Below are 12,986 nucleotides of genomic sequence, written 5' to 3' on the forward strand. Positions count from 1 at the left end.
TGCGCTCCACAAACAATAAAAAAATTCTTCTTTTTTTTTCTGTCTTTGTGAAATGTGTGGGCTGTAGCCGCACCTGCATCCTTAAAGCAGCAGTGACAAGCATGCGTCTGTCTGTTAAGGGGTGGTGTAACCCTCAAAGTGCACTCCACAAACAATAAAAAAATTCTTCTTTTTTTTCTGTCTTTGTGAATTGTGTGGGCTGTAGCCGCACCTGCATCTTTAAAGCAGCAGTGACAAGCATGCGTCTGTCTGTTAAAGGGTGGTGTAACCCTCAAAGTGCACTCCACAAACAATAAAAAAATTCTTTTTTTTTCTGTCTTTGTGAATTGTGTGGGCTGTAGCCGCACCTGCATCCTCAAAGCAGCAGCGCCAAGCGTGCGCCTGTGTCCCATAAGTCTGTTAAAGGGTGGTGTAACCCCCAAAGTGCTCCAAAAAATAAAAAACATTTTTTTTTCTGTGTTTGTGACTTGTGTGCGATGTAGCCGCACGTGCATCAACACAGTAGCAGCGCCAAGCGTGCGCCTGTGTCATAAGTCAAGGGCCGGTTTGGACATCTGGTCCGGACTGAAGGACGTGCCAACAATTTCTGACAAGTCTACTGTCACTGCATATGATACTGTCCTCAAAGCAGCAGCGACAAGCGTGCGTCTGTCTGTTAAAGGGTGGTGTTACCCCCAAAGTGCGCTCCAGCAAAATAAATTAATCTTCTTTTTTCTTTGTTTGTGTGTGAAATGTGTGGGCTGTAGCCACACCTGCATCCTTAAAGCAGCAGCGACAAGCGTGCGTCTGTCTGTTAAAGGGTGGTGTAACCCTCAAAGTGCGCTCCACAAAAAATAAAAAATTCTTCTTTTTTTTCTGTCTTTGTGAATTGTGTGGGCTGTAGCCGCACCAGCATCCTCAAAGCAGCAGCGACAAGAGTGCGTCTGTCTGTTAAAGGGTGGTGTTACCCCCAAAGTGCGCTCCAACAAAATCAAATAATCTTCTTTTTTTTTGTGTTTGTGTGTGAAATGTATGCGCAGTAGCCACACCTGCATCCTCAAAGCAGCAGCGACAAGCGTGCGTGTGTCTGTTAAAGGGTGGTGTAACCCTCAAAGTGCGCTCCACAAACAATAAAAAAATTCTTCTTTTTTTTCTGTCTTTGTGAATTGTGTGGGCTGTAGCCGCACCTGCATCCTTAAAGCAGCAGTGACAAGCGTGCGTCTGTCTGTTAAAGGATTACATCGGTGACAGCATCCAAGTAGGCATGTCAGACAGTCCGTACCTGTACTGGCAGGAAAAAGAAGCAATTTGGAGGTCCCTGTACAAACTGGCTCTATTTTACCTGAGTTGCCCCCCCTACAGTGTGTACTCTGAAAGAGTGTTTAGTGCAGCCGGGAACCTTGTCAGCGAAAGGCGTAGGAGGTTGCTTCCACAAAATGTGGAGAAGATGATGTTCATAAAATGAATTATCAACTCTTCCAGGGAGAGCAGCCTCCAGAACGTACAGAGGGACCTGTGGTTGTGGATTCCAGCGGGGATGAATTAATACTCTGTGAGGATGAGGATGTACACAACACTGAAGTGGGTGAGGAATCGGTGGATGAGGAGGATGAGGATGACATCTTGCCTCCGTAGAGCCAGTTTGTGCAGGGACAGATTAATTGCCAGCTTGTTTTGTGGGGGCCCAAACGAACCAATCATTTCAGCCACAGTCATGTGGCAGACCCTGGCGCTGAAATGTTTGGTTTGTTAAAATGTGCATGTCCTGTTTATACAACATAAGGGTGGGTGGGACGGCCCAAGGACAATTCCATCTTGCACCTCTTTTTTTTCTTTGAATTATGTACTGTTTGGGGCCTAGTTTTTCAAACTGCCATCCTGTCTGCCACTGCAGTGTCACTCCTAGATGGACCACGTGTTTGTGCCGCCCACTCGTATCTCTTAGCATAGTCATCCAGCTACCTCAGTGCAACCTTTTGGACATAAAAACACTATTGTGAGGTGTGAGGTGTTCAGAATAGACTGGAAATGAGTGGAAATTAAGGTTATTGAGGTTAATAATAGCATAGGAGCAGAAAAACACACAAATTCTGTGATTTTAGCTGTTTTTATGCTTTTTTAAAAAAAAATACAGATCCAAAACACAAAACCCAGAACCCAAAACACGGAAGGGTGGTTTTGGCAAAACCAATCCAGATCCAAAACACGATGAAAGATCCAGATCCAAAACCAAAACACAAAACACGAAAAGTGGCCGGTGCACACCCCTAGTATAGGGGGGCCTCTTCATGGGGGCAATGCATAAGACAACTACTGGGGGCACTGAATAGGGATGGGCTACTACTGGGGGCAGTGTATAGGGGGACTACTGGGGGCACTATATATAAGGGGCACTGCATAGGGGGGGACCACTACCGGGTCTGGGGGCATTATATAAGGGGCACTGCATAGGGGGACCACTACTGGGGGCACTGCATAAGGGGCATTACTACAGGGGGCACTGCATAAGGGGCATTACTACAGTGGGCATTGCAAGACGGTCATTACTACAGTGGGCATTAAGGTGAATAAGAAGGAAAAAAAAATGTTCCTAGGGTAACAAGAAATGGTGATATATAGGGGCGCCCACAAGTTTGTTGCCCAGGGGCCCGTACAGAACTTAATCCGGCCCTGAATAGAACCCATACAAATATATGAAACACTGCATTTTTTTATTTGTTATGGTTTATATACCAGGATCTTAGGAATTATGTTTAATTGCACACATACGCAATGTAATTGTAGTTTTAAATAAAGGTACATAACAGCTGTCTGTGATCATTTTGAATACAACATTTTTTATTAAGTTGCAGGCACACAACAAAGCGAGTTGAGGCCCCCATCCATCTGCGATGGATTGGCGCAATGCTGAAACCCGGCATCGCAGGATCGCAGAAATCCAACATGTTGGATTTCACAGATTTGACAATCGCGATAAAAAAATTATCGTGATTGTCAAATCGATGAAATTTAAAATGTGAAATTTCAGCGATCCTGCAACTGATCGCTGAACATTGATGGTCCCCGGTCAGCATTTCCGATCGGCGGATCATCGTTTCCCATCTGACCGCAGGATCCTCGATCAGATGTATGGGGGCCTTCAGTCCTACTACTATTATCACTCACTTGCACTTGGACTGAATAATCATTCTCCACAAACCACCACAGACCAAACTTACAGAATAACTTGGTGGTGTGAAGGAGACTATATAAGTGCAATTCACTTGCCTAAAGAACTCCAGACACCACTGAGAAACATTGGGAGTTGGTAAACATTTATTTATTCTTCTATACAATATTTTGAAAATTTACACTGTGAATTTCGCTATAGGCAGTTAATCTACTAGCGCCTCCATACTATCTCTATTCTCTATTCCGGAGAATAACATCTGCGCATATAGAAGGACTAATAATATAATTTGCAATAAGCTGAGACTATTTATATCTTTAGGAAAAGGCTGTTTTGCATACTCTACGTTTCATATACAGTATTTCTATGCCCTTCTTTATGCTTGTAGGGTTAGGTATGGGATACCGGCGGTCAGAATCCCGGCACCAGCATCCCGGCAGGGTTAGGATGCAGACACCTGTCTGTCAGTATACTAACCCTTCCCCTCTCCCTACCAATAACCCTCTCTTCCCTAATTAGCTCTTCAGATTGCAGTACCTGTTATTGTCAATGGGGACTACAATCTGACCCAGGGCAGGCTCCAGCTCTAGCCGTGCCCTGTGTGTGGCGAAGGACTCCTGCGCTCCAACTCTTCTGCGATGAAAAGGGAGCATGGTCTAATTAACATATGCAACACCCCCTAAATGACGCTATTGGGGGATGTGTCCATACGGCACACTTCCCATTTAACATCAGGCTGGGGGCGAGCCCAGCACTACTTCAGTAGCTGGGCTGCCCCCAGCTCTCTCCCTGCACTGAATTCTTGTTCCCAGGGGCCGGCCACCGCCACACAGCTGCGGCAGTGAGGTGCCCAACATCCCAGCCACCTGCGGGACACTTCGTCCCGTGGGTGGAACTGCGGGACAGTGCCCTAACAATGGGACTGTCCACTGAAATCGGGAATGGCTGGGATGGGTGGGCGCCCCTGTTCAACTGCACTGGTCGAACATGCCTCGAGCCGGCCCTTATCTGACCCCTATGTACTAAATTCCAAAAAACAAAGCTTTTCAGAGTTTAGCCCTGGTAGTTTATACCATCTACAGATGATGTAAACTACTGTAAGCCTATGGAAGCTGCAGGGGCAGGAGAGAGATATTTTGATCTCTCCCCTGCCCGTCCCTGTCCGGCTCCGGTCAGCTTCCGCTGGAGAAGTCTCCAGCAGCCAGGCAATTATTAGTACATAGACCCCTGTGTCTCTGTTAAATTGTTATACTATTAAATATAGTTGGCTATTTTACATTAGTAAATTATTTTTATTCACACTATTTTATTTTCTAAGTCAGTTCCCCGCCTCAATTCTCACATGGAAGTCATGTCTCCACATCCCCCCCCCCAAACATTCTTACATGAAACTAATTTCTCCATCTCAGACCCTACCCACTCTCTAAGGGGTACATTTACTAAAGTGAGAGTATTTAGAAATGAGTTTTAAAAGTGATGTTGCCCATAGCAACCAATCAGATTCTAGCTATTATCTTCTAGAAGGTGCTTATTAAATGGCAAGTAGAATCTGACTGGTTGCTATGGGCAACATCACTTTTAAGACGCACTTCTAAAAACTCTCATGGAAGCCTGCTCCCACCATGCTCCACCCTGAGTACTACTAGGGAATGCAGTTTTCACTAAGACTACAGTAAACAACTTTCCATTTGCAGGGCTGTAGTGTGATGCTGCAGCTACCCTCCATGTGTGCGATCTGCAGACTGCTTCAGTATACCGAACACTGCCTAAGCTCCTCTGTCCCATCTCGAACTCTTCCCCAGGGCTGGGTATGATGCCGCTTTCACGGTGCTGTCGGATGCCGCTAGTCAGAATACCGACAGCGGCATCCCGACAGTCAGAACCCCGACACCCATTGGAGTGAATGGTAAGTATTTTTCTAACCCCTACCCTAATCCACCCTTCTAGGTGCCTAACCCTAATACCCCCCTAGTGCCTAAACCTAACCTCCACCACCCCGCACCCTAATCCTTACCCTACCCTTAGTGCCTAACCCCGCTAGGTAATGCTACCCTCCACGTGCACCCCAATACTTACCTTCGGGGTGCCAGTGGTTGGGATACTGGTGTCGGGATCCCGCCTTGTTGGGATTTCAGCGCCGGTATTAGGACTGTCTGCATTCTGCATGCCGGGATGCCGACTACATTCCCTTCCCCGGACCCCACCTGCATTGTGCATGGGGCAGGGTTATGATCTTGGCTCCCCACACACCACTGGGCAGGCATGTGCTGGCTCCCCTCCCCTATGCTGGCAGTCCAAGGACTTCATTGATTGATGAGATGACTGAAGTCTGATGTTTTCAATGCATGCTGGAGCCAGGCTGCTGCTGCTTTCGTAACCACAACCAGGCAGAGTATCTCACTTTGCAGCGTGCCCTCAAAGTACATGCATAATGGGGGAAAAGGGATTGAGCTGGGGCCTCGCGGAAGCTCGGGGCCCAGTACATGTATCCCCCTAGTACCCCCCTGTCACCGGGCCTGTCAGTACCCATGCACGCTGCCAGTGGTTCTGAACAATCCATCAAAGGCACACCACCGTGTGCACCACTGACACTTGCACCCAAGCCCGCCAAGAGCTGCAGGGGGCCCGGGTAACAGAGGGCGTGGCATAATCACGGGAGGCGTGGCTACGCCCCCTTCGGGGGGAAAATTTTTTTAAAAAAAGATTTTCAGCGGCGCTGCACACTGGCGAGGGGGGCACTCTGAGCCCCTTCAGCCCAGCGCAAAGCCATTGGGGCGCGATCAGTGTGATCGCTCCCCCCCACAGGCATAGGAGACAGCTGTGGCTGCTGCTCAGCAGCCACGAGCAATCTCCCACTGCAGCTCAGCACACGCTATGTGCTGGGCTGCTGTGAGGGAGGGGGGGCGCCGTCAGACACAGGCCCCCGCCGGGCCCCCCAGGAAGCCCGGGTGATTTGTACCTGCTCCCCCCCCTCTCGGCACCCCTGCTTGCACCAGCCCTATGGCAGGTGCAGTGTCTTCATATGAACTATATATGGTCTCTGTGGCTGCAGCTCAGCGTATGAGAATGCAACAGCTTTCACTGACACTCCCGCAACATGCCCATGCAATGGATTTTTTTGTTTTCACTTCAGGCTACCTCCCAGTCACCACCAAGGAATGCCCATGTTTTTCCCTCACCATTTCTGATAACGTCGTTCCTGTATGCAACAAAGCATTTGTGCAGTGCATGCACAATAGGGGGTTTCAGAATGCACAGTAGCAAATGATCACTCAACTACATAAACATTGGCATTGTGTGCGCATAGGAGCTGATTCAGACCATCGCGATAATCGTGACCATTGGCCTTGCGACGAGACCCTGAGGTAGGGTCTAGCCTTCCGCAAGGCAGAGTGGACTTCCTGCTCTAATAGCGCAGGAAGTCCACTGACATCAGCCACCCCCCCCTACCCGCCCACAAAACGGGGCGAGCTGTCACTCACCATCGACAGCCGCCCCATCTTGTTTGGAGCCCCGTAGCGACTGAACTTCAGTCGCTCTGTGGGGCACACGCACGCCGGATGCGGCGCGTGCGCAGTGCATTAACATTGGGCCGCTTGCGAGCAGCTCTGAATCAGCTCCCTGGTGTGCACCTCTGAACTCTACTTTTAACTCCTAGTATATCCATCCCCGTCTTTTCCTGTTTATACTTTTTGTATTTATTTGTTTTCACTCTATCAGTATAACGCCTATAATAGTTACTTGTGTCCAATGAAAATAAAAAGTAGAAAAAAAATAAGAAACCTTGCCTTGCAATATTTACATAATGCTGTTTCTCCAAAAATAGTTGTGCTATTAGCAGTGTATGGATCTTTCAAATAATATCTACTATTTTTTTTATTTTTAGATTGAGCGAGAATATGAAGTGCAGAAGGCATTATTTACTGCCGGATTCCCAGTACCAAGGCCCTTACTATACTGCAGAGATGAGACTGTCATTGGAACTGAATTTTATGTGATGATGCACGTGCAGGTCACTCATATAATTGTTTATACACCAAAATGAATGATTCTTAAATCAGAAAAAAAGGAGAAAATGTTTATATCACCTCTAAGTTCGGGCGAATTCATTCCTCACCTAAAATTTTATTTGTATACTTTATTTCTTATTGTCTTTCTTTACACAATATATAATAATAATAATAATAATAATAATAATAACAATAATAATATTATTATTGTCAGTGCTACTAGACATAGGAAGATTATTCAAATGTCTGGTTTTTTTTTTTTGAAAGGTCATATTTGAGAATCGACTTGGAACTATCTGCTTCGAGGGCCTGATCCAGAGATGTACGCAAAGCCGATTTTTACGCAGATTGAGTTATTGTTTGATCATGCGCAAATGCTGCACTGAACATGTGCAGAGGTTACATTGCGAGTACACATCAGGGCCGTAACTAGGGTGGTGCAGCCGGTGCGCCCGCACATGTCCTGTGAGTAGTTGACTGGCCGCCTCCACCCGCGGTCAGTCTTCTGCTGCCCACTAAAATGTATAATAGTAGCAGTGTGCCCAGCTACTTATCTTCTGGGTGCACCGCTACTAACACACAGACCTGGGAGGGATGGTCCCACGGTGCCCTGTAGAGGATTCTTTCCTTAGGCCCTACGGGCCGATTTACTACTATTGCAATTGGAGCGCAGCTCTGATCGGGCATGTGCAGAAGCTCATTGCAGGGGAATATACGGTGGTGCAGCTTGTCTGCTGACAGCTGCGCTGGCTGTACACTAAAACAAATGACCCAGCAGCCATGGCATTTTCAGACTTCTGTTATTAATTTTATTATTTTTGTTGATCACGAGTGTGATCTGACCTATGATAGACCATCTTTTACCCTTTGCCAGTCGACCACAATTATACACTTTATATATTAAGTATTTATCATTCACACATTTTTGCACATATTAGGGTTTTTTTCTGAGATTTTGACATCGTTCATAGCAACATTTATCATTATTAATATTTTTTCACTTTTTTGCTTTTTCAGTATTATGCATTTACTTTTGTGGTTATATATTTTTTTAGTGTTTGGTTTCACATCTTATTTTTCACCATTTATATCACTATTCACATAGTTTTTCACATTATAACAACAACCTCTTCATAATTTGACACCTTACACTATTTAGACATATGGATTTATTTACCTATGTCTATAATCGACATACTCTTTAATAGGAGATTCACACTATAGCACTTAGTATTTGTGATTTCACATTATATGTGTTATGCATGTTGGTATGTGTATACATAATATACACTGTACTTATACTAGGTTATATATATTTACATATAGTCACCCTTTCTCAAAATTTTTTTTACACTTTTATTCTTTCACTATATATACGAATAATTTTGATTCATTTTTACATTGATAAATATTGAATTATTTTTATCATTAGAACTCAGCAATTTGAGATAGGTATAATTGGCATAGAGTTTAATTCTACTTATCAATTTAATATAAAAGTTATCAATTTTATTTTATATAGATTCTTTTATTCTTATTTGTATTCATATTCTTTTATTTAAATTATCCCTAGTATATTGTTTAGTCATTTATAGGATGAATACTTAATATATGGAACGTTGTTTCATCTTACTAAACATATGGTATATCAAACATGTGAAATTGAAATTTATGTTGATATATCAATGATCTGACATTCATGTATGATTCTGGTTTCAATGGAATTCAAGCTGATTATCATTATTACTGTTATTTTTATTTATTTGTTTTATTTTTATATTTATTTTTAATGTTATATTTATTTTTATTTATCAGTTGCTGTATAATTGGTGTGTTTTTTCCACTATAAGGTAGATTCTGCATGTACTTTGTTTAAATTTGTCAGTTAAATGATATTTGTTTCTTTCACAATATTAATTAATTAGTTTTTTTCCCTTGTGACCTATAACAGAAAGTTATACCCCTTTTACACTGGAGCTAAAACCCGGGTTTTTGAATGGTTAACCCGGGCAGCTCCCTGGTGTAAAAGGGGAGAGGGTTGGATCGCTGGGTCGAGTGACCAGGCCATCCAACCCAGGTAACTAGCAGGGTTTAACACGGACATAGCCCATGAAACCCTGCTGTGAGAACAGCGCACTCCGGGTCACGAGGACCTGGAGTGCGCTGCTAGCCGGCCGATTGGTCCGGCTTCAGTGGCGCTTGGAGATGACGTCATCTTCAAGCTACTTTGTTCCAACTTCGGTGGAAAAGGGGTATAAGATTGCATTAGATGCAAATTATATAATATGTCCAAGAACAGGATACCATTGCAAAACCCTTTTCTCTCTCTGCCTAACAAATTTGGATCACATGATTATTTAAGTGATTATTTAATTGCCAATTTATGTTGTTTTAAACGTTTGAGCAAGCTTACAAGATGAATGTTACATTTCTATTATACCATTCTAAACACAGCAAATAGTTTTCCACACTTGCTGTATATGATGATATAAGAAAACTTTTGTTCCATTGTTTTCATTATAATTTATGTAAACTGCTGGTTAATTATCCAGACCATTCTCACATGTTGTGAGTAATCTGACATTAGAAGCCTATTTAAGAGAGACCTGGATATGCAGAGTCAGGCTGTATGGTGAACAAGCCCATTGTGGTGAAACACGTGTCCAGTCAGTCACTCCCCACTGCAGAAGGGAGCAGCACGGTAGCAGGGTGTCAGGGACAATCCTTCAGCCATTTTAACTCTTCTTCGGGTGGGTCGTGACCTGGTCCGGTGGCACATTCAGATTTCTGCAATGCTTTCAGCAACAGACACTGCCTAACACCATGTACGGATCGGTGTACCTCACTTCTCCCTTTATTTTCTATCGGAGTTAATCCTGATCCCTCATCCAGGTGTCCGTTCATAGAAGACCCTGGATATCAGAGGGGACCAGGTACTTGTACTCCGTACTTACTATTTAAATTTCTATGGGGTTATGTGACACAATATATTATCTGCCTATAGTATTTTAAAATATTTAAGTATGTCATCCGGGATTTCTATCCTGATATAAAGCAGTATCAGGTCATCTGGGATATTTACGCCTACAGGGTGGTCTTTGCTCTCCCCTTTTTTCAGAGTACTCTGCTAGCATTTCATGTGTATATTTATATATTTTTGGTTACATTGAGGTAGTATCCAGCCCGGCAATAGGATTAAATAATTTGTTGATAGCCGGGGATCATTTGCATATGTGTTTGTGTTTGGCCTTCCATGGTATATGAATTTGGGATGATACTCAGCAAACACGCTATTATCACACTCGGGGCCTGATTCAGAGCCAGACGCTATTTGCGAACGGTTGTTCAGAAAAAGGGGCCGGCTATTTAAATTGAGCGCTCGCTCTTTGCGGTCTGTTGACGCCTCTATGTCTGAGTGAGAGAAGGAAACATGCGCTCGCTATTTTGTAAAGACGCCCCCTGGCCGTTTGCATCATACGTCATCTCCGCTATTTATTAGATTAATCGAGTACATCGAAAGGCGTCTGAACTGCTCGCAGTGCTTGTGGTAGGTTTTACTTCCCGCAATCACTGCGAGCAGTTAGGCTAAAAGACAACCAAGTGACGTGGTCGATGACACTCCCTTACTAATTATGCACTCCCATTAAACACCCGTTTTGACCGTTTGGCACGCCTGCATTCGGATCTCCACTCCCCGTTTCCAAGCACCTTCCCCTGTTACCACCCACAAACGCCTCATTCTGTCACTCAAATTAGCAGGCCCTCGCTGTTTTGCGAGCGCACGATTTCCGACCGCAATGACTGGTTGGCGCATGCGCATTACAGCCCATGCGCAGATGTGCGAACATCGCTCGGAGCGAGTAAAGCGGCCGCTTACGAGCGGCTCTGAATCAGGTCCTCAATGTGAAAATAAAAGGGGGGATTTGGACGCGCTAGTGATTACGAATACAAATGAAATTAAAATGAAAGTATGGATGGATAAATGTTGGTAAAATAAAGAGTATAAATGTATGGAATTGAAAATATAATAACAATTACATGTATATAGGACCGGCAATTGCTAAGTATACAGTGGGCTGAATATGATACATTGAAACACAAGGATGTTCATAGCTCTTTCATTGAAAATATGTTGTGTTAGAAAAAATGGTAAGTCAGTTACGGCGGTCCCGTGTCTTGTACACTGAGAGCGGAGCAGCGGTCTTGTTACTCACCCTATCTCACCCTGCTAGCGACGCAGACCGGAGTCCGCTGGCGACTGGTGGGAACGGGTTGTAGCCAGTTGCGTGCTCTGCACTGTGGCCGTCCTGCCGGAGTTTTTCCGAGCTGTGTTCCTTTTCTGGCTCTGTGTTGCGAGCCAAAGTCCGGGGTTCCTGCTGCCGCTTACGCTCCTGCTGTCTCTCTGTGATGTCACTACGGGCTCTCCTAACCCCAACGCGTTTTGTCAATTACTTTTTCAAGGTGTCTGTCAAAAGGAATCCAGCCTTCTTAAATCTTCACTGGAATGTTCTCATTGGTTCTTTCTTTAGAACTTGTAAATTAGCGGCTGGATTTTCTTTTATTGTGTGGCCTTACTGATGTATTTAAGTGTGTTAAAAATAAATAAAAATGAATACAAATAAATCTTTAATGGTTAAAAAATGAATAAATGAAATGTTTTAAAAAACAGACATTGGAAGAGATTCATAGATGATATCATCTTCATCTGGGAAGGAGATGAAAATACCCTAATAAAATTCCTGACGTACTTGAATAACAATGATCTGAATCTAGAATTCACACATAACTACAGCAAGAAGATAATACAATTTCTGGACTTAGAGATTTATGTAGAAAATAACAGCATACACTTTTTAAAAAAGTAGATTGCAATAACTACCTACTGCCATCTAGTAACCATCACCCCAAATGGATTGGTAACATCCCAAGGGGACAATTCCAACGTCTTAAAAGAAATTGCACTAAGAATGAGGAATTCAAACTTCAAACAGAACTTTTGAAGCAAAGATTCTTGGAAAGAGAGTACTCAGAACAACTAATAGATAACAGCTTAAAGGAAATTGAAAAAATTAACAGAGAGGAGCTATTAAAGTACAACAAGAAAAAAGAAAACCCTGAAAGCATGTTGTTCATCACACAATACAATAGCTATACAAAAGGCTTGGAACAGAGTCTTCTACTTCAATTGGACTCAGAAATTAAGGACCTGGTTCAAAACAAACCAAGAATTGTATATAAAAGAGCACACACTCCAAAGCATGCTGACTACTAGCTGTATTCCACCAGACAAAGCACCATTTACCACTACACAAAAAGGATTTCATTTTTGCCTAAATTGCAAAGCGTGCAAGGACACTGGAACCATTAGTACCAAACCAATAAAGAATTTCTGCTCCAATACCAAGAATGTGGAATTCGAGATTCAACAGAGTCTAAACTGTAATACAGAAGGTGTGGTGTATCTACTAGAATGTCCTTGTGGCCTCCAGTACATCGCCCGCACCATCAGGAAATTAAAAACGAGGGAGGGAGAACACATAAATAATATCAAAAAAGGTTTTACAGCACATAGTGTGTCAAACCATTTTTTATTACACCATCAAAAGAACCCAAGAGGGTTGAAATTTACAGCAATAAAGAAAGTTGAGAAAAATTAAAGAGGAGGACAGTATGTGGAGAAAATCTCTAAGTCTGAAACAGAATGGATTTACAAAATGGGTACTCTCCAACCTAGAGGTTTGAATATTGACTTTGATTTAGGAGCTTTTCTAAGGATTTGATTCTAATCAATTTTAGGGCACACTATTTTAGATCTCTATATGTAAATT

General features: G+C 43.5%; 1 protein-coding gene across 1 annotated transcript in view; it reads left to right on the forward strand.

Moving 5' to 3' along the window:
• LOC148535392 (acyl-CoA dehydrogenase family member 11-like) overlaps nucleotides 1-12,986 on the forward strand; it is a 670,105-nt gene that overhangs the window by 128,668 nt on the left and 528,451 nt on the right. Inside the window, exon 3 of the mRNA XM_088463865.1 lies at nucleotides 7,035-7,160. Within this exon, the coding sequence (XP_088319991.1) occupies nucleotides 7,035-7,160 (126 nt within the window). The remainder of the gene's footprint in view (nucleotides 1-7,034; nucleotides 7,161-12,986) is intronic.

This window comes from Taudactylus pleione, unplaced genomic scaffold, assembly GCF_031769625.1.
Source record: "Taudactylus pleione unplaced genomic scaffold, aTauple2 ptg000053l, whole genome shotgun sequence".
NCBI lineage: Eukaryota > Metazoa > Chordata > Amphibia > Anura > Myobatrachidae > Taudactylus > Taudactylus pleione.